Raw genomic sequence first — 25,957 nt, 5'->3', positions numbered from 1 at the left:
TGAGAATTGTAAAATGAAGAATGTGGTCCTGCCTTTCTCTCAGAAGAATAATGAGTTTTGAATCGGAAGCATTGTGAATTACACTGATTTTAAATAAGATAAATACAAATATCTGGATGTAGAAATAGAATTGATAGATCTAATTATCAACAAATAATGCTGATATATCAATCTACTAATGAATGAGCCATGACAGAATGACTTATATAGCTTAAAGGACAGAGAAAAATGTCAGATTTACAGGCCCATATATAAAATGAACCTGAAACTCAGTCCCAAAAATAAGTGTTTCCTGAGGTCAGATCTGTTCTTGTTCTTCTACAAATAAATTTAAAGTAAATATACAAGATTAGGTGAAGTTCTCAAGATCACAGACTCATTGAATAATTAGGGTAGAAGGGACCTCAAAGAACATCTAGTCCGACCTTCCTGTAATAAGCAGGGACATCTTCAACTAGATTAGGTTGCTCAGAGCCCCATCCAACCTGGCTTGGAATCTTTCCTGGGATGGGACACTCTTTTGGTGTTTCACCACCCTCATTGTAGAAAATTCTTCTTTATAGCTAGTCTAAATCTACCCTCTTTTCATTAAAACTCATTACCCCTTGTCCTATCTCAACAGGTCCATGCAAGAGGTTTGTCCCCATGTTTCTTACAAGCTCCCTTTGTACTCCCATGTACTGCAAGACCATGATGAGGTCTTCCTGAAGTCTTCTCCGGGCTGATCAACCCAAACCATCTCAGACTTTTCTTACAGGAGTGATGCTTCAGGCCTATGATCATTTCTGTTGCTCTCCTCCGGACCCACTTCAACAACCCACTTCTTCCTGAGCTGAAGAACCCAGAGCTGGACACAGTACAGGTGGTGTCTCAAAAGAGCAGAGCAGAGGAAGAAAATCTCCTTCATTGACTTGCTGGTGAAGGTTCTCTTATCTTTCTGTCCAGTTTCCATTCACCAGCACCGCCAAGTACTTCTCAGAAGAGCTGCTCCCAGCCCCTTCAACTCCAAGCCTGCTTTGACACTGAGGGTTGTCCTGACCCAGATGCAGCACCTTGCATCATATGGCTTCACCTGAGCCCACTTTTCCCCTCTTGAAAAGCACCCTGTCCTTCAGGTATGTCACCTGAACCACTAAACTTGATGTCATTTGCAAACAGATTGAGGGTGCACTCAATCCAACTATGTCACTGATGAAGACATGAAAGAATACTGATGCAAATATGGACCCCTGAGGGGCATCACTTGCCACTGATTTCCGTCTGAACATTGAGCCATTGAGCATTACCTTCTGGATGTGACTATCCAACCAATTCCTCATCCACCCCATAAAATCCCCCCGTAAAATCCATCTCTCCCCAGTTTAGAGCATTTGGTGAAGCAATGTTGCCTGTTTCAAAGAACTTCCCTGTCCTTTATTCTCTTAGCAAAGCTTCTAAGAGGATCTGTTCATGATCTTCCCAGGGTCTTCTGTTTTCTGGCATTTTTAAATGTAGATGCATTGTTTCCCTTGTTCCAGTCACCAGGAACCTTACCTGACTGCCATGACTTTTAAAGTATGATGGAGAGTGGCTTGGTAGCTACATCAGCTGATCCCCTCAGGACTCTGGGATGCATCTCATAAGGTCCCATAGACTTATGTATGGTCAGTTTCCACAGTTGGTCACAAATCTGAGCTTCTCTATCCTCTGAATGACTATTTTATATTTTACTGACTGACTTTTTCTTTTTAAAATGTTGTCTGCTCTGTAAAGATTGGTGTCTGTGGTCTGAGGAACTGTGAGTGTAGGTGTGTGAATGAATGTGTGAGCACTAGGGAAGATCAATCTGCTCTTGATGGTGAGCAGGTGAAGTGGCTTATTAAGTGTGAAAAACAAACAGGGATAGAAAGAACTTTGTTTGTACTGTGTTTGGATGTGGATCAACTTCTTTTGAAATGTTTAACTCCAAAAAAACAATGGCTTGCTTATTCACCAAAACCAGAAATAAGACCTTTAAAATCTTTTTGAAGCATAATGGAAAATGAATTTTCAGATGTGACCTGAAAAACAGAGATAGGGACTGCATGATATTTTTTGGTTTTTTTTAGGAAAGGCATGAGGGACAGACCTGTTGGTGGAAGCGTATAGATGTACACATAAATACTTATGCATATTTTACACATTTTACACACGAACGTTTTTTTTAAATGTGCTGTTCACTCATTTTCATTCAGAGGGAAAGTTTACAACAGTACTTTCTTTGAAGGAGAAAGACATCCATCTGTTTGTTACACTAAATGATTTCTAAGCTGAAGATGTGACATGTTATTAAACTTCATCTTCCTAACAATATTGCTGTTCTGCAATCATTACAAAGAAATTGTAGTCTGGAACAATACACAGAGAATATCAGTAAAAAAAAAGATGCATTTTAAATGGTTTTGTGAATACATGCCCCGTGGTTAGACATAACTGTAGAATTGTGTTTGGATGTAACCTGAGGTGACAGTTAAGGGAACACACTAATTTAATAACAGTTGATGAATTAAGAAACTGTATTACTTTTTAAAATCACTTAGGAAGTCTCCTTTCAAACCCCTTGGTAATCTGGTTTATTCTGCTGGACAGCATGTCAAAAAGATTTGGAAACACACAGTCTGTACAAACCACCATGTCTGGTTCAGCTTCTTTTTTCACTTTCTAAAGAAACTTACATCAAAGCTTTATATTTCCATTTCAATAAATATGCTCTGTTTAAGAGTTTTCTGTTTGGAACAAAATAATGCTGATTATCACAAAATTTATTCTAAACTGGATACATAACCTGTAGCATCCATTGCTTTATATAAATTTCCTTTAAATGGAGAAGACTATGTTAATGAGACAAAGTCCAAGCATTCTTAATGATGATGAACCACTCCTTCATATGTATATGCAACAGAAACCAAACCATCTACACAAATGTAAATTTCCAGGTAAACTCTTAATAGGATGGTATAAGTATCTAAAAATTATAGTCAAATATCACAAACTTTATAAACTCCATGCCACAAAAATATGTATGGCACAATTTGAACTTGGCGGTTGTGGTTTCTAAAATGTTTTCAAAACAGTCAGAATAATTATGACTGAAGTAAAAAACGAACTTGCATTCTGAAAGCATAAGGCCCAGTACTCAAGAAGTCCTCAAAGAAAGGCATTTCAGTTACTTTTTAAAATGGATTTAAATATTTTCATAATTACTCTTGATATTACATAATAGATTATTTCAATTAATTTTTTGCCAGTATGAATATGACTAGTGTTAGAGCAAAATATAATTAATTATGTAAAATTATTAAATTTACTATTTAAACTCTCAATGACTTCTTCAGAAATTGCAAATCTTTAATCCTTCCTTTAATACAAAAAATTATATGCCCTGGTCTTGAACTTTCTCAAGTTCTTTACCCTATTTAACTTCTGGTAAAACTGTTTAGAAGTTCAAATTTTCAGACCAGAGATCCTTTAGGTAATTTTTTTTAATTGATTTATTATGTTTTAACACTTGCACAGCCTAAGAAGGATTACCTTTCTTTCCACTATACTCCATCCCATATATATGGAAAGAAGTACTCTTCATTTGAATCATGCATGGCACAGTCTTGTTTGGAAAATAGAGTTCTAGGAGCAAATCTTGATAAACAGTACACACTATAGGGAAATACAGATCTTTTATTTCTTTAAAAAATCATCTTGGTAATTTAAAAAAGTAGGATGTGTAATAGGGAAAATGTTCTTGCTCTGGAAAAAATTGGAAACCATTAAATTCTGATTCACAAAGAAATACCACCATCAAAAATTCACACTTTAAACTAAATTAAAAAAATAATGAAAATGCAAAAAGAAAAAAGCTGTATGCCTTATGAATTAATGATCTTTCAGAAAGATTATTGTAAATTGCACTCTTTGGATTAAAATGGTACAGAATATGAAGTGTTCAACCCTCAGTCACTTCTGCTGATGAGAGGTTGTTAAAGGTATAATATAAAAATCAGTGTGCCTAAATATTGTGTCGGTGCTTAAACCTTAGCCTTTGTATGTTCTTTATATGTATTACTCAGTCCTACTAATGCCATACCTGGCTGTCTACTTCACCAGAAATTTTTGTGAAAGTGTCTACTCAAACTTTGTTACAGGCAAAAGGGAGCACATCATAAACACAAAGCCAAAAATTTATCATTATTTCAATTTATGTTTTAGCTGTCCAAATCAACTACTACAGAAAATCCTTGCTAATAGCATGGATTTATTTTCAAAGCAAGCAGAGGTCCCAGCATCAGTAGTTGGAGGGGCCATAGCACTCTGGATCTAGTGAGGATCTTGGACCTTGTAATTTTTTCATGTGCCAGGATTTTGTCATTGATAATACATCTAAAATTCACTACAAACCATAAAGGAAATAGTTGATATGCCATGTTTCTTTCATACAGACAATTCAAACCTTTTATCAAAGATGGAATTGCTTGCTGAACTTCCTAAATTTGAAGCTTAATCTGTTGATAGGCCAACCGAGTTTTGTATTCAAATGCATGTTTAATAGGAATGATTGACAAACAGATGTAATGGCAGCTGGAGTGGAAAAACTGATCCATCAATACAGCAACAGCTTAACAAAGAATAGTAGGTAAATGGGTAGAAAAACACACAAACCTCTGCCACAGATATGTTAGCAGTGAATCTTTTCCTCTCAAATTTGTGTTTCTGTTTTTCTGGTGGAAAGAGGAAAATATTGTCTTTAGGAAAGTCTCACAGGTAAAGCTAAAGACTTAGGCAGACGATGATGTTTAAATAGAAAATAAGAAATAATTATGTAACATTAATATATTATATAGCTTCCTCTTGCTCCACAGCAATTAGTCTTAAAAAAATTACGCGTATTCCTGCAGATCAAGGAAAATTAAGTAGTTTTTTATGACTTAGGTACTTAAGAAGAAAGAAAAAAAAAAAAGGAATAAAAAAAAATCAAACCCATCAAAACCTGAGGAAATAGGACAAGATCTTACAGAGAGGATGACTTTATATTTTCCTAAATATATTTTTTAAAAAAGGTGTTTCTCAGTAGTTACTATTTCATGTCTCTAAACTAGTTAGAACAGAATTGCAGTAAAAAATTTTGATCCACCAGTAGAAGCTGTTCCCAGTTGTGGAAATAGGTTCCTTAGCTCTTTCATCCACCATGTGAACATTAAGTATAGGGTACAATTTATCTCCTCCACAATCTCCTTTAGAAGGTTGGAATAAACATCAGCAACTATTCCAAAAGCAGCTCCCGCAGAGGCTTGCGGGGCTGGCAGTCAGTTGGTATGAGAGATCCTATTCAGGAATGAATTTTAAGAGTCTGGCACACAAACCTAATAATTTGTATTCTTATACTAAGGTAATGAGAGCTGATAGTCTCAGACATGCTACACAAATGAGCTGTTGTGTTCTACACACATTAGATCAAATTAAAAAGTTGGAACTTCAAATTTGCTAAGGACTGTAAGAAAACAGGAAGTAAAATATCAAAATATTTATTAAGTCTTGTTAATAAACACATTCATTTTAAGGAATAGAAAGCATATGACTCCTAAAGCAAAACATATTTTTCTATCAAGTTGTACTTTGATGGAAAATTCCAAGTCAACTTGAGATGTAATTCTTTTTCTTCCTCTCCTCATATAAATATTTATTTGCTTGTTTGCATTGTGATTTTTTACACCAAAAGAGAAAGGAACAAAAATAATGAGTTATACACTAGTATGTTTATTAGGACCTTAAGGATCTGTGTTATTTTAAAAGCTCACTATAGAGATCCTTGGCCAGTGGTGAACAACAAACACTTAGTTGCTACCTAAAACCCCACAACTTAAATTTACCCAGGCTACAAAATTTTACATACATGAAAAAAGAAATATAAAAAAAAGAAGAAAGAAAATAAAAGACTAAATGAGATGGATGATAAATAAAATAAGTGATAGGTTATGCAGAGAACAATGGATACATACTTAAAATATCTTAATGAAGTTTTGTTTTAATTAAAACACAATGTTTTTCAGTCCTCTCTCGGATCTACCTTTTAGACATGAGACCAGGGATTCACTGCAGTACAAAGATAACACAACTGTGTATTAAGTCAGCCAAATTCCATAGCTGTGTTGGCTATTTGTTGTCTGAAAAACGCACCTTATGTAGGAATAAAAATTTCAAAACTATGTGGCAGTGTATTTACATATTTAGGTAGAAAACAAATATATTTTTTTATTGATGTTCTTTGTCAAAGATTTACCTGATTGGTGTCTAATGTTCTGCTTTTAAACTTTAGGAATAACAACTATTTTTTGTTTATTCCTAAAAAACTTTTGAACTCTTATGTTCATGTTTAATCTCAAACTAGAATTTTTTCTATTGAATATTTTGGATGACTATCTGTGATTAATTCCGTCCTTTGCTTCGTCCACATGTGGCTAAATAATTGGTCTGGTAAGAACATGTCTGTGTATGTACTACCTTTCAGAGGCTTAATTTACAAGATTAATATATAACAGACCTATCAAAAGCATACAAATTATAGGCATTTTTATTAAAAAAAACTCTATTAGAAAAGTTAGGAAACCACTTCCAGATATAGGTCTAGTTAGGTCTGAGAAATTTGGTTTTCACAAAGATATACAAGTATGTAATATTTGTACAAGTACATATAACGACCTTACTAACAGCCATCCTAGGACAAATCAAAGACCCATTTAGTATCCAGTCTTCAAAAATAGCTAACTTAAATAGTTAAAGACTATAAGAAACATGAAAATATAATTGCATAAATACTTGCCCTAAATCTGTATGGAAGTACTGGGTTTCAGGTAGCAGATAACATATCATAGGAAGCTGATTACTAAGTAGCATGAAGCACTGCACTTAGACCAAAGACTCTTGTTCCAATTGCTGCTTCAGAATTTGAAAAATTTAAAGCAGAATTTTTATGTAAAATAATTTTTAATTTAAAACATACATTACTTATATACTCCTTAATAATTTGTCCTTTTGACAAACAGAATATATTGAATAAAAACCTGGAAGAAATTTTGAAAAACTATGATTGTTACCTTTGAAATGAGTGAAGAATTACACCAGCAGTATGTCATGAAAACAAGAATCATTAATTCTACTAGTACAGAAAGGGACACTCTTCAAGTGTTTCAGATAGTTTCTGTATTTTATTTAGAAATCTGACGTCATCTATTCTGGAAGAAAGTGCTTTTAATAATAAACTTATATAGCCAGAGTTCACCATCACCAATATACCACTATCAAAGAAGTACTGTTTATTTGATGCAAAATCCAAATGACTGTATCTGCATGTTACAGAAAGAGTTACACGAAAAGCTTTTATTTCATGTCAGTGTTTGGTGACTATTGCCTTTTCTTTAACTTTTTATTCAGGAAGCCTGTGTATAGAAAAGAAAGACTGTAGACTATTTTGCCCTAAAATATCTTTTGCAGAATCATATTAGAACCACAGATATTGTCCCTGGAAGGGACCTCTGGAAGCTACCTAGTCCAGCCTCCTGCTTCAAGGGTGTGAGGTTCCATGGGTACTTTGGATACAGTATCTCAATGCTGCAGTAGTGAAGATGGTTTTCTTATTATTCCAATGTATTTCAGGTGTTTATTATTCACATTTACCTTTATAACCGACACTGTGATCTTCTTAACATACCTAGGTGTTAGAAAAAATGAGGGGAAGAAACAGACCCATACCTTTTCATTTTTCAGGAGACCATGTCATGGGAGTATTCAGAATAAATTTTGTGAGGTATTTTTTTTAGCATATGGTCACCCCTTATAGTTAAGAACAGGCTCTGGTCTTGTCTGGTGCCAACTTATGCTGTTTGGAAAACAATAGGATGCAACAACATCCCAATACTTTTGTAAGTACTTTTTTTCTGTATGTATCTGTGCAGACAAAACCACAGACTTCTAAGATGCTTCTGCATTACTCTGTATCTGAAAAACATAATTCCTTTGCTTTAATGGCCCTTGGACTAGGACCTTAATCAAAAATTCAGAGGGGAATCTTTTTCTTTACATAAATGCTTTTATATGGGGAATGATAAAGCTTCTGTATATTCTGCAGTCATTTTTATGAATAAAAATAATCATGGAAGCTGAGAGTGCAAGAACTTCAGATGACATTTTAGTCCTTAGAGCCTATAATAAACAATTACTTTAGAATTTATAAAATATGATTCAGCCTTCATACTACTATGTATGGCACCATGAAAACAGCTATCTTCTGCACAACATTTCCCTTCAGGAAATCCGAATGTGTGAGTGATCAGGAATGCCACCTGCCCCCCATCTCTCCAGAAGTGATATATTACTTAAAGACACTTGTGAACAAGAGGCAATTAAAATCTCCAAATATTAATCTTCATTTCATTATTATTTGATGGAAACATTTACCTTTTGTTTAAAATGGCATCTAAATGCTACATTAACACAAGATTTAGTGATGTTTTATGTTCATCCTTAAGTAATGTGATACAACATTGTGAAACACTGAGCACCTCAAGATGAGCAAGATGAGAAAAGCAATCCAAGTCTTAAACTGTTGCTCAAGAACCTTTCCTCTGTTAAAAATGATGGATGTTTTTCACTGCCCTCCAAGCACCCAAAATTCCAGGGTGTCTGTATTCCAATAAACTATCCCAGAATTTTCAGCCTGGAGTCTTGTTTGTATCAAGCTTGAAACTTCTTGTATCAAATTTCATAGATATCTGATATCTATGGGGTCTCCTCAAACAACATCTATGGGATTTGATCTAACAGGTATATCTAAAGGATATTTGACACACAAGATCTTAAAATTGCAATGGCAACAGCTTTCCACTGACAAAAATCATGCTTGCATAGAGTATTAGTTAGGCCAAATCCTTCTTTTTTGCATGCCATATGAACTGTGTAAACATTATGTGCTGCACGAATGGGAATCCATTATATTCTACTCTCCAAAAAGCATATATAACAAAGATACAAAAGAATTTTTCTAGTTTGGTCTCCTTTCCCAGGAAATGTCCATTTTAAATTATTATTATTACACAGTACACTACGCCATTTCAGTTGGGCATATGAGGGAAAGTAGTAGATTATATTTGAAAGTTTGTTATTTTTTTTGTTAATATGTCTTACAATGGAACTGTTTAACATGCATTCAACCCAAATATGCGTCATTATGGAAGTGTTATGTTGGCTTTGAATTTTGAAAAATGGAAAGATGCTGAGCTGTCTTAATTTAAAACTAAAAATAATGCTAACTTTTAAGAGATGACAAAACAAATTTCACAGTTTCTTTTAAAAAGCAAGTTTATCCTGGCATACTATAGTATTTCTTCATGTATAAAGGGTTTCAGATTTCTTTCTATTTGAAAAAGTAATTACTTAGTTTATTTGGTAAATAATTAAAACTAGAAGAATTTTAAAAGTTCTAAACTTGTAAAAAAATTATCTGAAAATGAAATAGTCTGGATGAATTTTTTAACAAAAACAAACAGCTGAAATTATAATAAATAACATTTCTCCTTGAAACATTAAACCATATTGTTTCTTCTTTTCCGTATTCCAGCATTCCATTTCATAAACTGTAAGTAAAAATCAAGTAGAAGTAGTCCTTCCAGTAGTAATATTCACATACCGTGAATGTTTTGAAGTTAATGTCTTAGAACATGAAACTTTGGTAAATATTTTATGAAATGTACTGTGTGCGTGTACTCGCACTCTTGCATCTTGGTGAAGCTGAATAAATAAAATAAAAATTCTTCATCGCATTTTGCTTTCATAGAGCTGAACAGCATCTGGCCTTTTATGTTCTTCCTCAAGGTTAGCTGCTTTCCATTAGACTGTGGCTCTTTAGAATTTGTTCTGTTGTGTCAAAAAGCCAAGGCTGACTGTTAGGAGATGTGCTGGAAAAAAACCCACCATGCTTTATCTTTTCATTATGGAAAATATATTGATTCCAGCTACAGTTCACTTCTGTTTTAAGGAACAGAAGGATTTGCTCCTCAAACAATATCAAGAATATCACAAACTTCAGAAAATTGAAAAAGAAAGACAGTTTTTGATTCATAACACAAGATTATCTTCCCTGTCTCAGATCCCCAATGGTGCACCAATCATCAGGTCCCAGAGGAACTCACCACTGAAGACAATTAAAAAACTCTCCAAGGAGTAGATTTCAATTGCAACAGATTGTAATGCCAGAGGGCAGTCTATGGCTGAGCATGAAATTCATTAATGGAAATGCAGATATTCTGTGTTAGGGAGTACAACAGAAGACAAATGTGCCAGTCTTAAGAAAGTTTCTGATCTTTTGAATTAAGTGTTTGATTGGTCTTCAATCTCAGGATGATTTCAGTACATCTACATGAAACTTGCAGATTGTTTTGGCGTGACTAATAAAGTGTGTTGCTGTAGACATTGACATCCTCAGAATGATAATCCAGAATTCCTTCTGGTGATGACTTTGAGATTCAGTCTCCATTTTTTCCTCTTGCCACTACACTTTATCCTGTGAAATAATGTCTTATTTTTGATAACTATTATTTTTTATTAACATAAAAGAAATGAATCATTCTAAGGTGTTGTGGTTTCCCATCCTGGCCAAACTTATTTCTTCGGTTTAACGCACTATACAATTAGTAATCTCTTTGTAGGTAAGTTAAGTGGTACATGGCAAACATCTTCCATTTGGAGTCATACAGGGAACATTTTTGTCTTGCAAAGAGGGGCTGAAAATTGATCCCCAGTTTCCAATCAGAGAAACAATGACTGCAAGTTAAAAAGGATTATATTCAAATCTGATAGGTTTGACACATCACTGAAAATAAGTACAAACTAGTTTTCAGTCTGGAATAGATGACAGAAAGGTTGATCTGTCATTCAAATGGAAAAGAACATCTAAAAATATTAGGCCATTTCTGAATAGGCAAATGTCCTAATTGATGTGTACACTTATATTCTTTGTTGGATAGGGTTTTTTAAGTGCAGGGTTGGATTTTATTTATTTTAAAAAGCTTGGAGAGGCATCACTGCAGGCAATACAATCAAGTGCCAGTGCTAAAAGTTTGTGGGAAATTTACCTGTAGCAGGAAGAAAAAGAAAGAGAAGACAATTGTCTTTTATGAAGTTGAAAATATAAGAACAGTTTAAAAGAAAAAAGTGTAATTAATTGTTTTAATATGTTTATTTAGGGAACAGGTCTGTTCAAATGTGAGGTGAAAAATGGTAGTGTTGGTTACCTTGAGGTACCCTAGCAACAACATCATAGTTGCCACTGACACCAGTGTGCTTGACGAAGAACTGTTCTCACACTCAATTAAACTCTCATCCTGACAGGACAAGAATGGATCCACTTTGTTGCACACTGTCAAACATGCTTTGCCTTCCAACCTCCATTATTATAGCTAAGTAAAAATGTATCAAACCACTTAACTGTGCCTGTCACTGAAAAAAAAAAAATGACAATAGGGTTTTAACAAGAAAATTTATGAATATCCTTCCCAGCTTTCTACAAACATCAATAACATTAACAACACATTTCCAGTTGTTAGAATATTCCAAGAAACTTCTAGGAATGGATATCACATCCTTCTCTCTTATGTGATGCCGTTCTTATGTCATGATTTTATTTTTATAAGCAGACAATGATTTTCTTTAGTTGAAAAATGATCATATGATGTCAAACCTCTGTCCTTTTTTGTTATGGCAGTGTACATTTTCTGTATAGTTGGAAAAATCACTGTCTGACTGTAAGGCAGACCCCTCCCTTCTCATTATAAAGGCTCACTACATGGCAGCCCAGTAGGCAACGTGATGGTAGGAAAGTGGACAGTGAGCCACATCCTGGAGATTCCTGAATATTGCCAAACCACTTGCAGTGTTATACAGGCTGCCACAGAGCACAGTTGTCCTTATAAAGTGAAAGGCATGACTCTCCCTTCTGAAGGAAAGCTAAATGGTAAAGGTCTCTTTAATCCTGCTGAGCGAGGCTCCCATACAGCTGTGTAACTGACTTGCTTTGACACTAATTTAGCTCACTCTTCCTTCTGATGCTTTGAGACTGCAAGGGAAAAGAATGTTTGCCACACTGTTGTCCTCAACATTCTGCCAAGTAACTGTTAGCAGCTAAGCAAAGTGACATCTGTGCATGTGGCAATTGTCTTTAGTCTGAAGCTATTTCTCTTAAATCTAAGCCGGAGGGCTTGAATCACCATTTCCCCTCATCTTGCCAATTGCAGGGTGTTATTTTTACACACTTTTTTTTTTTTTTGGAAATAACTGCTGAAATCAACGACACTGAAATAATAAACTCTGTTATCAAGTACCATTTACTTTTGTATTCTGATTTTTTTCTTTACTGATTTTTTCTGATTTTTCCTTTATTCTGATTTTTTCTAATTTGAGATATCTGAGAATTTGATCAAGAACAATTTAATGTGTCTGATTCAGCATTCAAAGCTTTCTATTTCCATTAAATAAATTCAATTTTTAACTGCATTTAATTATTCTATATAATAAATTTATTTGATTCTTTTTACCTGTGTGAAACAAAATTCTTTAAATGGAGACACTTAGTGTCATTTTAATGCTCTAAGCCATCCCATCTGTCCCCCAGTTGCTCCTCCAGATCCAGGCATGGGTTTTCATAGGTTCTATGCTCATGAAACACATTTACATGAACTTGAATATGCAAGTACATCTAAAATAACATCATATAACTCACTTAATGCAAAGTTATTGCACGAACATTTTCCCTTTTTTCTCACCCCTACCTGCACAAGCAATATTCAATATTGTCTTTCATAATTTGGAATAAAGATAGCAACAGAACAAAATATATTGTTGCCACATTTACTCTTCATAATCTTCCAAAATACACAGGTTTTCTGATTAAATTATTCTCAGATATAGAAAGAAGAAATAATACTTCTCTAATAACTGAAATTTTGATTTATGAAAGCCAGGTTTTACTTCCATAAAAAACTGGTAACACCTCAAAAATATTAATAAGGAAGTTGATTTTTAACAGAGAAAAAAGACGGTCAGATCCTCAAACTAGAGAAATTAGTATAGCACCATAAAAGTTGTTATGTCTATGCAAATTTGAAAGAACTGAGAATCTGACTTTCATATGTAATATAGGAAATTTTTGTCAGAAACTTATGTAGAAGAATATGAAGAACTCTAATTTGTATATACAAATAGGTAAGACATGGACAGCATTTTGAACTAAAGAATATATATCTTTTCACTTTGCATTTATCAAGATTTCAATGCTAAATTTAGCATACGTATCTATACATGTAATAATTAAGCTGATTTTTCACTTTACAAATAGGAATTAGAAAAAAAAAACAAACTCATGCATAGTCAGTTTACAAAAGATTTGCTTGGAGGAAGATAGATGCAGGTCAGAAATTGTGTTTTGGCACCTCATCAGTCATGCACAGAAATTGAATGACCTTACTGAACTCAGGATAAGAAGCTTCTGTCCACATGGCAAGAGAATCATTGTGTTTAATTCCCAAGTAGTTTTAAACTTGTGCATGCAGAAGTTGCTGCCTTCTTTAAAAAGTAACCTTTAAGAAAAAGACATTTAAAAAACTCTTTATTTCTTTTTCATTAATAGAGAGCAGTTCCTTGATTAGCTTGAAAATTAGCCAGGAATAAGCTTTTTCTTCTCTTGTGAGTTGGAAAGAAAAAAATACAAAATTATACAGAATAAATAGTAAATATAAATCTAGCGAGAATTCATTGCAAAAATAAACCTGCAGTGTTCTATGTGTTTGTAACCTATTTTTCCCACAACACCTTATTTTATTCTAATTTCAGAAAATAGATTTTTGTACAAATAGCTATATACTATTATTCCTCCTTATGTGTGTATTGTTGCAGTTTGCAATTCTGTCTGAGCGTTGCTTTTGGTTAGGGTGGAAAAGGACCTGTATATGCACTTGGAAATTCCTAGCCACAGCAAACTCATTTCCTTCAAGAATATTTAAAGCCAGCACAGAAGTTATTTATATACATATGTATATATATATATTTATAAAAAAAAATCAAACTTATTAAACACAGTAACATATTTACAGCTGATTCTCAGTAGCTTTTCAAATTACTCAGGATTATGAGTTGAAACACCAGTGATGCACAATATCTTATAGCAGCAGCTCAAGAAAAGATTGTCCAAACTTAGGTAAAGCTATCAGATAGGGAAAGTAGCAAAAGGCTTGCAGTTTTCTTTGTTGAAGATGTTGGGTAAACATAGATGCATATTTTTCCTTCCACATACTGATACAGAATTCACATAAAGTTCTGTGTAGAATACTTAAATATTTGCAGGCTCTGGGTGAATACACAAAAATATTTTATCTGTTTTCCTTTTTAACTGACATTTAGTATGACAACTTTTCAATTCCTTTCATATTTATTATAAAGGTATGTAAGGTGTAGTTGTAGTCAGTGGTCATGTATGCAGTGCATGTACTAACCTAACATATACACTCTAAGGTTATAAATACAAACACAGGTGTTGGAATTTTCTTTTTTTTTTTTCTTTTTGGTCTTTTTGTTGTTTTAAAGGAATCTAATTAAATGGAGGGAAAAAAGAAGGGGTAAAGGAAATGAACTTTTTTTTCCATAGGTTGGGAAACAGAGAAGTGAACATAGAGTGGCATATACACCTTTTCAAAATGATGAGGAATAGTGCAATAAGCAATCTTCCTCACACAGTTCAACCATACTAAATTCTTGCTTAACTTGGGGTTTGACATATTGCCTGCTCGCAACCCCATGGCTTCCCACAGTGATCCCTGAGTTTTTTCTTTGCTAGGATTACTGCTGTGCTTAAGTTCTGACTGTTGACATGTTTTTATAAGGCACTTTTATTTACAATGATTCCACCTTAAAGTAAAATCACAGAAATTTGGCCCCAGCCCAATGTATTATCACTTCACGTTTGCTGCTCCAGGACCTCCAGATAGTCAGGCTCAGCATGTAAATTAGCCTTGAGCTCAAAATACTCATTTTTAGTTTGTTCTAGAAAAACCTTTCTTGGCCTGGAGTACATGAGTGTCTCCATCAGCTTCAACTCTTCATGTGTTCCAGGATAACGAACTTCCATGTCAGGCTGGAGCTGGACAATATTTTTTCTTAGGTATTCTGTGATCCCTAGTTGCTGCAGCTCTCTCTCTTTTTCAAGAATGTTTCTATACAAGCAGCTAGCATCCTGAAAAGACAGAAATTCAGCAGATTGATCTGTAGCCTTGTATTTGACATTTGGACCTGTAAGTGGTGAACTGTTCTCTCTTTCCAGGAGACTTCGGCGAAGGTATTTGGAATCATTAGCTTCATTCTCACTTCCCTCCTCCTGCTGCTGCTCGGTGTGCTTGGGGCTGAAGGACGGGCTGTGGTACACCTGAACCATTGGGGTGACGATTCGTTGCTCATAGAGAGTGGCAGCTGGGCGCTCCGTGGTGTGGTGTGTGGTCTTATGCCCATACATGCTGTACTGAAGGTGAACAGGGCTGCTGTCCCTCACTTGTTCATCCACTTGCTTCTTTTTGCATCTCCTGCGCCGGTGCAGAACAAGAACAACTATTCCTGCTGCACAAAACACAATAGTTATAAACACAATGAGCAGTCCTAATATTAGAACAGAAAGTGGGACAGCATCTGTAAGAGACCGCAGGATGGTGTCTGCGGTGTTGGCAGTAGGAGAAGAAGTTGTCACAACTACAAAACTGGCATGGGTTGGTAGGGGAGGGCTGTTTATTAAACCTGGACACAAGACTTCACTCTTTAGGGATTTCAATTCTTTTTTTGCTAAGTGTCCGGGAGATTTACAAAAAATATCACCCATCATGGTATTCTTACTCAATTTTTGTATCCATTTTTGCAGTCCCACTGAATCACAAGTACAGTCCCAAGGGTTGTCTTCAAGTTCAATTTGTACCAGCATATCCAGTTCATCCAAGACATTGCTCACAGGCAAATGAGCAAATTGGTTTGTTTTCAGATTTAGTCTGGTGAGGGGAACACCTGAAAAGATATGGGGTGGCAAAGCCTGCAGAAGGTTGTTATTTAGGTAGAGAACTTTCAGTTTTGGCATTACATTAAATGTCCCTGGCAAAACTTCTTTGATGGCATTATATTCAAGGTACAAGTACTCAAGGTGCTGAAGGCCAAGGAAGAGATTTTGACTTAGCTTTGTAAGATGATTGCCATTGAGATATAGTTTCTGTAGTCTGGTCAGATTCATAAAGGAACCTTCCTCGAGGATCTCAATGCGATTGTTCCCCAGGTGAAGCATTTCCAGGCTGGCATAGTCCACAAGATCTGATTTCAATAGCGTCTGAATAATGTTTCCAGCTAGGATAAGCTTTTTAGGGTTTGGAGGAGGGGGTCCTAAATCAGACAAGCTTTCAATATTTCGCTCCTGGCAGTGCATAAGAACTCCTGAGAGCATATGGCTGGTGCAGTGACAAGGGACAGGACAAGAGATTCCTGGAAATGTAGTAGGCTTGGAAGTATGAAGCACTAAACTTGGTTCTTTAGTAGGAGCTTTCAGGAGAGGAATCACCTTAGTTGATAGATAATTATCATTGATAGAGGTGGTTACAACCAAGGGCAGTGACCCTGAAGGATCTTCAAGTTCATTAACAGGATGGGTGGGACAAAGAGACTCTTTTTTCAGCCGGCTTAATATGCTGCCTTTGATAACTGAAGGGCTATTGCATACAACATCACCTATTATGGACTGAGGAGGCATGTTTTCTAGCCATATCTTCAGCTGCAACAAATCACAGTTACAGGCCCATTTATTGTCTTCCAACTGAAGGTCTAGTATTCTTCCAATATGTTCCAAAAAGCCAACATAGGGCAGTGTCTGCAACTGGTTTCCACGCAGATCTAAATGGGTCAATGGCACAAAACGAAATATGTTTGGAGGAAGATACTCAATGGCATTATCATTCAAAATAAGCACTTTAAGCCTGTTGAGCTTGCTAAAGGCACTTGCTTCAATCACTGTGATGAAATTGTTGTCTGCTTGAAGAAACTCCAAATTTTCCAATCCATTAAATGTATCTTCTTTAAGTGTTTCCAAAGAATTGTGATTGATATGAAGTTGCTTAAGAAGGCTGAGACCATTGAAAGCCCCAGGCTCAATATCTGCTATATTGTTAAAACCAAGATGCAGAGAAATAGCATTAACAAGGCCAGCAAAATCATTCACATGTAACATACTCAGACCATTGTTTAACAAATTAAGATGGAAAGGCCGTGATGGTGGGACGTTTATTTCTGATATCATCTTGATGTCTCTTTTGTCACAGTTGATAATCATGGTGTCATCCTTTTCTTCACAGGAACACAGACTCTGACAAGATCCTCTGACTGAAGAAAAAGAAGGCTGTGACTGGAAAGGATCGGATGCAACCACAATTGAGCATAGAACGAAAATCCAAAGCTTCATCTTGGCCAGTAGATTTTACTAAAAAAAAAAAATAAATTAATTAATAATAGAGTCATGATTTCACAGGGTTTGGGTTTTTTGTTTGGGGTTTGTTTGCTTGAGTTGTTTTGGTTTTTTGTTTTTGGTTGTGGTTTTTTTTTTTCTTTTTGTTTTTCTTTTCCCTGGCATAACAGGAAGAAAAAAACATTCCTAATATTCATCGCTGAGCTACTTCTCCTTCCAAGTGCTATCATATCATGCAAAACAATTGAATTATTTTCTAATTAGAGAATATAAATTTAGTTTGATGTACTGAATGAATAAACAGTCATAAGGGGAAATCTTCAGTACTTTCATGCTGATAGCCAAAGTAGGATGTAATCAGGAGTGTGTTGGTTTTATTCATATACTGTATAGACTGCCAGTGGAAAACAGTAATAATTTACTGTTCCAAGAAACTTATATCAAAGCTAATATAATATTTTGAACCATTGCTTTCTGTCACTACATAGCACTGCAAATTTTAAGGTTACCTTGCTAAGATTAACTTAATGTTACCCAGCTGCTGAAGAGAAATAAGATTTGGTTTGGATCAGTAATGTGTTGTGAGCAAAAGCCCATTCTTGCAGGATACAGGGAATCTCTCTAAAGTTCTGCATTATGTATGGAAATCAAAGGGTATTTCCTCTGAAATCCTTGTACCCACAAACTGAAAAGGACATAGACAAAATAATCATCTCTCTTTGCTTAAATTTTAATGCATATGTTGTAGTCTGTGGGTGAAAGTGGGGCCACAGCACAAAGTAGTGTAACATTTGCATGTAATGTACATACTGAAAAATTTGCGTACACAACGTTAAAAAAAGAGAACTGAGAATGCAGTGTGTGCCAGAAAAAACAAGCAAGCAAGGGCAAACTTTTTGAGATAAATATTAGACTCCTCCCAATGATAATAATCATCAATTTCCACAGTGAAATGTATATGGACCTGACTGTGCTTTACAAATTAAAAATTATTACCACTATCAACTATATGTTATGTAATATAATTATCACCTTTCAATCTGATCTTAGACTTTGAAACACTTGATAAATGCATCATTACAATACAGCTATGGAGTTGCAAGTAAAATTTAGATGTTTAAATCAGTCATTTATTATTGGCTTGAATTAAGTTGTCCTATACTCTATTAGAAGATTCTCTGTTTCTTTCTGTCAAGGCTGCCTAATTAGCAAGACCAATGGTAACTCTTGATACATAAGATAGAGGGAAATCTCTGTTTATAATCTTTAGTTAAGTATTTCCACATTACAAAAAAGTAAATAATAACAAAAAAATCCCCTAAAATGCAATGGATTATTTAAAAACAGTAATGTTTATGGGGTGTGATATTTATTTGAGTACTGAACTAAGCAAGACTCTTAAGTAATCCATCTAATAAAGGTCAGAATCTTTCAAACTAGGCTATTGAAAGATGAAGTACAGAGTGTCACTACACTACCAACTGTGTCAGTTTCTGAAAGATTAGAATGTTTACAAGGATCAATCCAACTACATGCATGAACATTTTTATAGTGTGGTCATATGATTTGGCATCTCATCAATGCATACTTTGAATATCATGCACCTTTGTTACTAGAAACACTATTTCCCAAGGCTTCCCTGAGAAGAGATTGCAAAGCTTTACACATGCAAGCACTTAAATGCTGTGGCATGAGTATTACACACACACACACAAAGAACAACAGCAAGTGTGTCCACAGTGAATTTTGTTTTTCTCCATGAGTAGCTTCTGATAAGTGAGAGTAGAAATACGAGTTTATAAGTAGTAAGTGCAATTCACAGTGTGAGAAAAAGTGTCCTTAAAAATACGAGCTTTTATCTTTGTTTTAGTAGTTGCAATATAATTTTGTTGCCTCATATAACCCTCCTTGAACTCCAGCTGCCCATGTTTAATATATACGTCTTTAAGTCTGTTTTCCCAAGAAGTATTTGATAAGACACATCATGTCAAGATGTTATTTTAAAATATGCAGAATAATTCCAGGATCATATTATGCCAGAGACTTATTCTTGCTTTACATGCATCACTATCCTTTCCAGTTACCCAAGGTAAAAAATACAAGCTCTTGACACAGATGCTGGCTTCAAACCTACACTATGACTAATTCAACTTTATTTCTGTACACTTTTTCTCATTAGAAATTCCAGCGTCAATCCGTATCAAATTCAAACAACACTTATAAAGTCCCTGAGCAAAATTAAATGAAAAAAGAAATCTTTAAGGCATGTTGCATTCTATTGCATATTGAGAAATTAGGTTACTAAAATGAAAGCCTTCCTCTCAGAGATGAAAGTAACAACATTTGTAACCAATTGGAAAACATTCACATTTTAATCATCGTCATACTTCTGTAAGCAGCATTGCCAGAACTCTCACACACACATATATATACCCACACAATAAAAATTAATAGGAGATTTTTATTCTTTTTCCTTTCTCCAGTTTTTTTTCTAAACACACAGAAACATGTAATGAAGTTCTCAGTGGGCTACTATTGTAAAATAAAAACTGCTCTTGTGTAACAGATTAACATTGAACTGAAAGAATTTACAATACAACAAAATGTAATTTGAAAGACTTGAAAAACTGACCTTTTCATGTGGTGAGGTTTTTCAGCAAATTCCACATGGTAACTTAAGTTTTTTTTATCTGCTTTCATGTAAGTCACTGCTGACTGCATTCTGTAACTAAACTCTGTAGGAATTCTAAAAGACTAAAAAATGTCACAGTTTTTTCTATGAGGCAAAGTTGAATACTTCCAGAAGTAGTCACCTTACAGCAAAGGCATCTCATGATTGCTAAGTAATAATTGATTTGGTTTTAAATCATTGAAATAGCTTCTTTCATTATGCTTGGAGGTTTATTTGTTTGGTTGTCTTAATTTAGCTATTTAAAAGAAAAAATGACTATGTTGATGATTTTCAAACCCCCAAGCTACGAAATAGCAATTTCTAAAAGCCTTTGGGATTTTTTTATTAAATTCTTAAGGGAATTACAGTCAGATGATGCATTTAAGACCATTTTTGCGCTTGAAATAAAATCAAACACCCATTCTTCTACCTCAAGAGGTTAAAGAACAACCCTTAATGCACATATTCTACACAGTAATCAGTTTGAATAAATGTCCCTGCAAACTGTTTAAAATACAATATAAACTGCCATCATTTAACATAAAAATTATACAAAATCATGCAGCAAAAAATGCAACTTTTAATGAGGAGTGAAATTCTCATGTGCCTAGCTAATTAACTAACTGGAGTCTTTCTTACCTGAACAGCAGCAACACTCCCTGGTACACTCAGTAATGCACAGTTGGAGCAGCTGTTTCCATGCAATATAATTTTTTCCCTCTGAAAAATGCGCACTTTCTTCTGAGTTTCCCTTTGCTGCAAGCTCCGGTAATACTACAGCTCCATAAAGTTAAAATCCTTGTTCAGAAGACAAAGTACAAAGCATTCAATTGAAAAAATCTTCCAGGCAGCCGTGCACGTCAGACCATCCTGTAAGCAGTTGTCCTTTTTCCTCAATTAAAATTCACAGCATACTTCACAGCTAGGCTGACTTTTCTGCATATAGTTAACTGTTTGCAAGCATTTGGATGCAGTAAACAAACAAGATGCTCAGCAGAGCTTGACTTGATCACTTGGTTTGTCAGAATTTTAGATGCAATCTGCTCCTGTGTTCTCTCTGTTCTTTCTAGTCTTTCTTGTTAGCTCAGTTTGTTATTAGTCAGATTGCCAGAGGCTGGGAGGTAGGCGTAAATAAAGAGACTTCTTGGCTTTTGACTCAGCCTTTAAGCCCTTCCCCACCAGAGAGCTTTAATCTGCCAATGTCATTTAATACAAGATACAGCTCCACCTTGAGACAGATCAGCTCCTCCTCCTGCAATTTCTCTCACCTCTTTTTCCCCTTATCTAAGTGAGCCTCAGAAAGTAAAATTCAGCTAAATATCTTCCAGATTTCTTAACGGCTGTTAATACCCGATTTTGCAAAAAATCAGTAAACATCCACTGCAGCTCTTACAGTTTGTTCTCTTGGGCAGTCCTTGTATTTAGTTTTTATCTGCAAATGCTTGCTTTAGAAACCTGAAAGCATTCCAGCCCAAATAGACTCCACAAAACACACCACAAGGGAAACTTTGTCCTCTGGAAAATATGTCTATGTTGAAGTGCAGAATTTTTCAAATATATAAATGAGACTGTAAAGCTGTCAATCCAGTCCACTCAGTGTGAATGGGGTAGGGGTGAGCATGCACAGTTGCACATACTTTATTATGGAAAAATAAAATTATAGTATAGGAATATTAGTGCTTATGTTTGCACAGTGACTGCCGTCAGTCCTTTTTAAAACTGCCCATCCTGCTCTGTAGGAAGAAGACTGGGTTGATTGTAATAGTCTGTTTTACAGATGTTAGCACACTGCTGGTATCTGTCCGTGTGAGATTGTATTGCATTTCCATGAAACAATGCTTAGATAAAAAACGGTCTGGTTTGGGGGAGGGCATTTTTAAAGGCACGTATCATGCTTAAGGTATTATTTTCTTTGTGCTCATAAACAAATAATTAGCAGATACAGTACAGCTACAGGAAAATGTTTATTCCATGCAAGGAGGGTTTTCCTTATCCCTCCTGCACTGCATGGGATGGTTTTATAAGCAGCAAATGCTACTTCCTTGTTCATCCCGCTGCCACAGAGTCACAAAGCCTTTTGTGAGCAACAATAGATGTGGTGCTCCAGCATATTTGCCCTCTACAGCACAACATTTCTGGTTTGTTTTTCTGTTGCTTGGTTTATTATACAGACTGTTTACTAGAGTTTCCAACCAGTCAGATTCCAGTAATTTCTTTTGCACTGATGGATCTCTAGGTGGCCTCATTGACCTCAAAAGGGCTATTGCAATTTACTGTTCCATGTGCTGAAGGCTATCAAGATTCTTTCCAAAAAAAAGATTTTTGCTCATACACATATATGTAAACTTTCATATATAAATTTATATCTATATACATTTATGTATTTATATATATTTTATATATAATTTGAAAAAAAAAATTAAAAATAAGAGGAAATATTCCTGAGGAATTGTAACAATTTGGTTTCCATTCTTATCAACACATCACTTTTTTTTTTTTTTCAACTTGCTACTTTTAATGAACCTTGTCAACCTCAATTTGCAAGCCTTTTACTGTTAAGGCTCAAAGTTTCTCAGCTGTCTGTGACCAGCCAAATAAATAATTATTTTCTTTATTAGTTTTGAATTTATGAATTTTAAGTTATATTATTTCTATTTTTACTGAACATTTTTCAAGTGTTAACACTTGTGCCTGGCTGTTTGAGATAGAGAATATCTCTAAATATAGATATTCACATTAAAAGTGAAAACAATATCATTATTTGCTTTTGAGTTGACAGCCACAAGAGTAAAACATGATCACAAAAATATTTCCAGAAATCAATTTCTAAAAATAGGTCAGAGTTTCCTGACCTAAGCATACAGAATTAAAAACCACTGAGAATGTTTATCAATAGTATTTGTGATTCAAAACCTGCATATTTATCAAGTTTATAAAAATTACTAATGTTTGTTTTTCTACCATAAATTTATGAATCATTCAGCAGATTATTATAGAGAATGTGATTCTGCAAGTGCATCTGCATGTCAGCTGAACTGACACAGGGTTTTTACCCTGTACTTCAAGTCTTAATCAATTGCTCCAACAATTTTAAATTTTGTAAACTTTGGATATATAAAATCTAAAACTGTCAGACTTACATTTACTTCAGGAATATGATTTTCAGATTAGTGTTCAAAATGTTAATCTTCATGGTGGCTTGTTAATTTGTAACTTCATTGTTTAAACATAACAGGAGGAATAGACATTTGCATTTGCGATTTCAGGGGATAGAAAATATTTTTTCCCCATCATTCACAACTCACTGTCACTTCTCAGAATGCACACAAGGAGCCATTGATAGCACACAAGACGTAGGAGGTAAATAATATATCCTTCCATGCTTGCAAGAAGTTTCAAGTCTGTATCAACAACTCTTCACCTATATTTCTTGCAACATGAACCCTTTGAACTCTGCATGAGTACAGGTCTGACAGCTTAATATATGATATTGAAAGGAAGCATTTTCCTGGAACCACTAAGTAGCATCTGACTATTCACACATGAGAGAGCCTGCTGAGGAACTCAAAACTCATGCATATATTATAAATTAAAATTGTATATGGAAGAACTGTCACCAAGGCTAAGACTTAACTAAGAACATGGCATATGCACATACACACAGAACAAAACAAAAAAAACCCCATAATGTAATGTACTATAATTATGGAAGCTAACAGTGCCTACTATACTATTTAATTCAGACACAGAACACCTATTTCCCTCACAGAACTAATGTCTCTTTTTACATATTGGGATATGTCCTACTCAAAACCTTCTGCTCTGAACACACTGTGTGGTTTTTTGCAGTCATGAACATATTGTCATTGTGTAAAGAAAGGTAAGGATTCCCCTCTACAAGTGATACACTGGCCTAGCGACTACTCTTTAAGCATTTAGTTTCATCTTTATATGACTCTTATTGAGAGGCAATTCTTTGAAAAATCTACTGAAAAAGATCTTCAAATTGTAAGGAAACAGGTTAAATAAACAAATTTCTATTATCCTTATGCATTTTCTAACTAAATTAATTTAGACTCATATTTGTATACTTAATATATAAGTACACCAATCATTAAATCATAAAATTGTAGAATGGTTTATTTTGGAAGGAACCTTAAAGATCATCTAGAGAATCACCTCCCTCATCCTGTTGGCCACCTATCTTATGCAGCTGAGGACATGGTTGTCTTTCTAGGCTGCCCCTACATATATGTGACATTGTATACATTGGTATTTACCATCATGCAAAAATCACATTTCCTGAAAAAAAATAATTTCAAAGAAAGGTGCATTGAAGTTAATATTCTTTCTGTTTCATTTTTCAAGTTAAAAAGTCATATGGTACTTTAAATGTTGTACTTGAGTGAAAATGCATTTTATACTGCTATACTTAAGAGCATGATTCCTTACAAAATACTGCATTCTTATTCATTTAATAAAATATGATGCAATGGAAACAGATGAAACCAAGATATTTTCCCTTACATACTACTTCAGTAATCCTGTTTTTTTGTGTAAGTCAGATCACTGAAAATATGTAAATGTTTCTGAAATTTGTGGTTTCCTTCCTCAGTATCTGTGCAATAGGTCTTGAATCTTCTTTATTTCTTTGTTGTTTGTTTGGTTGGTTGGTTGGTTTTTTTGTTGTTTGTTTGTTTGGGATTTTTTGTTGTTTGTTTAACCCCTTGACAGAGAACTTCCAGTTCTTCACAATGTAAGAGTTAATTATCAAAGTTAAAATCTCCTACCCAATTCTGAGATCTTTCATCTTGTTCATAAATATTGGTATTGGAGTGAGAAATATTTCTTGAATCAACCTCTTGGAACAGACAGATTCTCCCTGCCTTTCCTCCTGAATTTGGCGATATTTGAATGTCAATTAAAAAAAAAATGCCTAGAGGCGACTGGTCTGTAGAAAATAAAAGTCACCTGAGTATTTGCAATCTTCAGTTATGATTAATCAGTTGGATATTTTTCAAAGTGTATTTTGCTTGCCAATGACCCAAGAACATACACACAAAAAATTGAGTCATGGTTTGGCATTTTGTAGCATGCCAACAGCACAAAAAGATCCCTACAAATCAATTTTTTCTTAGTAATTTCTGAAATCCCAGAAGCCTTGTTGTCCATTGACCTTAATTACTGTTGGTTTAGACTGGAGTGATCTTCTCCACTACCATATAGCCATTCAAAACTTTCTTTGAAGCCAAATGGGATAAAGTACCTTTTGTCCATGTACAAGAGAAAAGCCAGTGTGAAACCAATCGAATTTGCCTGGACTTCTATGGACTTTGACTTCTTTTCTGATTACTTTGGGCTTCCAGTCAGTATCCATTTTAAAAATACTTGTAAGTTTATATATATTACTTACCTTTTACTTACTTTTTTCTTTTTAAACAATGTGTTACAGTCAGCCAATTAATTACCATCTGTACCTCCGAGTAGTCAGCTTCAAATTATAGTTACGAATATTCCAATTGCATTACAGTCAGATTTCCTGAATTTCAGGCCTGAGAGAGCAACTGACTGTCTAGCCCTCATAAAACTTAAAAAAATATCACTTCAGTATCAATAGCTGATGAAGCTTAAAGATAAAAGAATTGTGTAAATATTCTCAAATTAGTAATGGAATATTTTTTTCTTCTGTACTGCAAGAGAAGGAGAAATAACTACTGGTGGTGCAGAAATCAATAATCAGAACAGAAGATATG

General features: G+C 34.7%; 1 protein-coding gene across 1 annotated transcript; it reads right to left on the bottom strand.

The window, feature by feature from the left end:
* Positions 1-11,520: 11,520 nt before the first annotated feature.
* SLITRK6 (SLIT and NTRK like family member 6) lies at positions 11,521-21,414 on the bottom strand. The gene is made up of 2 exons (XM_077173578.1): positions 20,844-21,414; positions 11,521-17,548 (listed from the first exon to the last, which is right to left on the bottom strand). Exon 2 carries the CDS (start codon positions 17,528-17,530, stop codon positions 15,008-15,010), a length of 2,523 nt encoding a protein of 840 aa, XP_077029693.1. The 5' UTR covers positions 17,531-17,548; positions 20,844-21,414; the 3' UTR covers positions 11,521-15,007.
* Between the last annotated feature and the right edge of the window lie 4,543 nt (positions 21,415-25,957).

This window comes from Agelaius phoeniceus, chromosome 2, assembly GCF_051311805.1.
Source record: "Agelaius phoeniceus isolate bAgePho1 chromosome 2, bAgePho1.hap1, whole genome shotgun sequence".
Lineage (NCBI taxonomy): Eukaryota > Metazoa > Chordata > Aves > Passeriformes > Icteridae > Agelaius > Agelaius phoeniceus.
The sequence above is the reverse complement of the archived record's forward strand: the minus strand, read 5'-3'. Positions and strand labels throughout refer to the sequence as shown.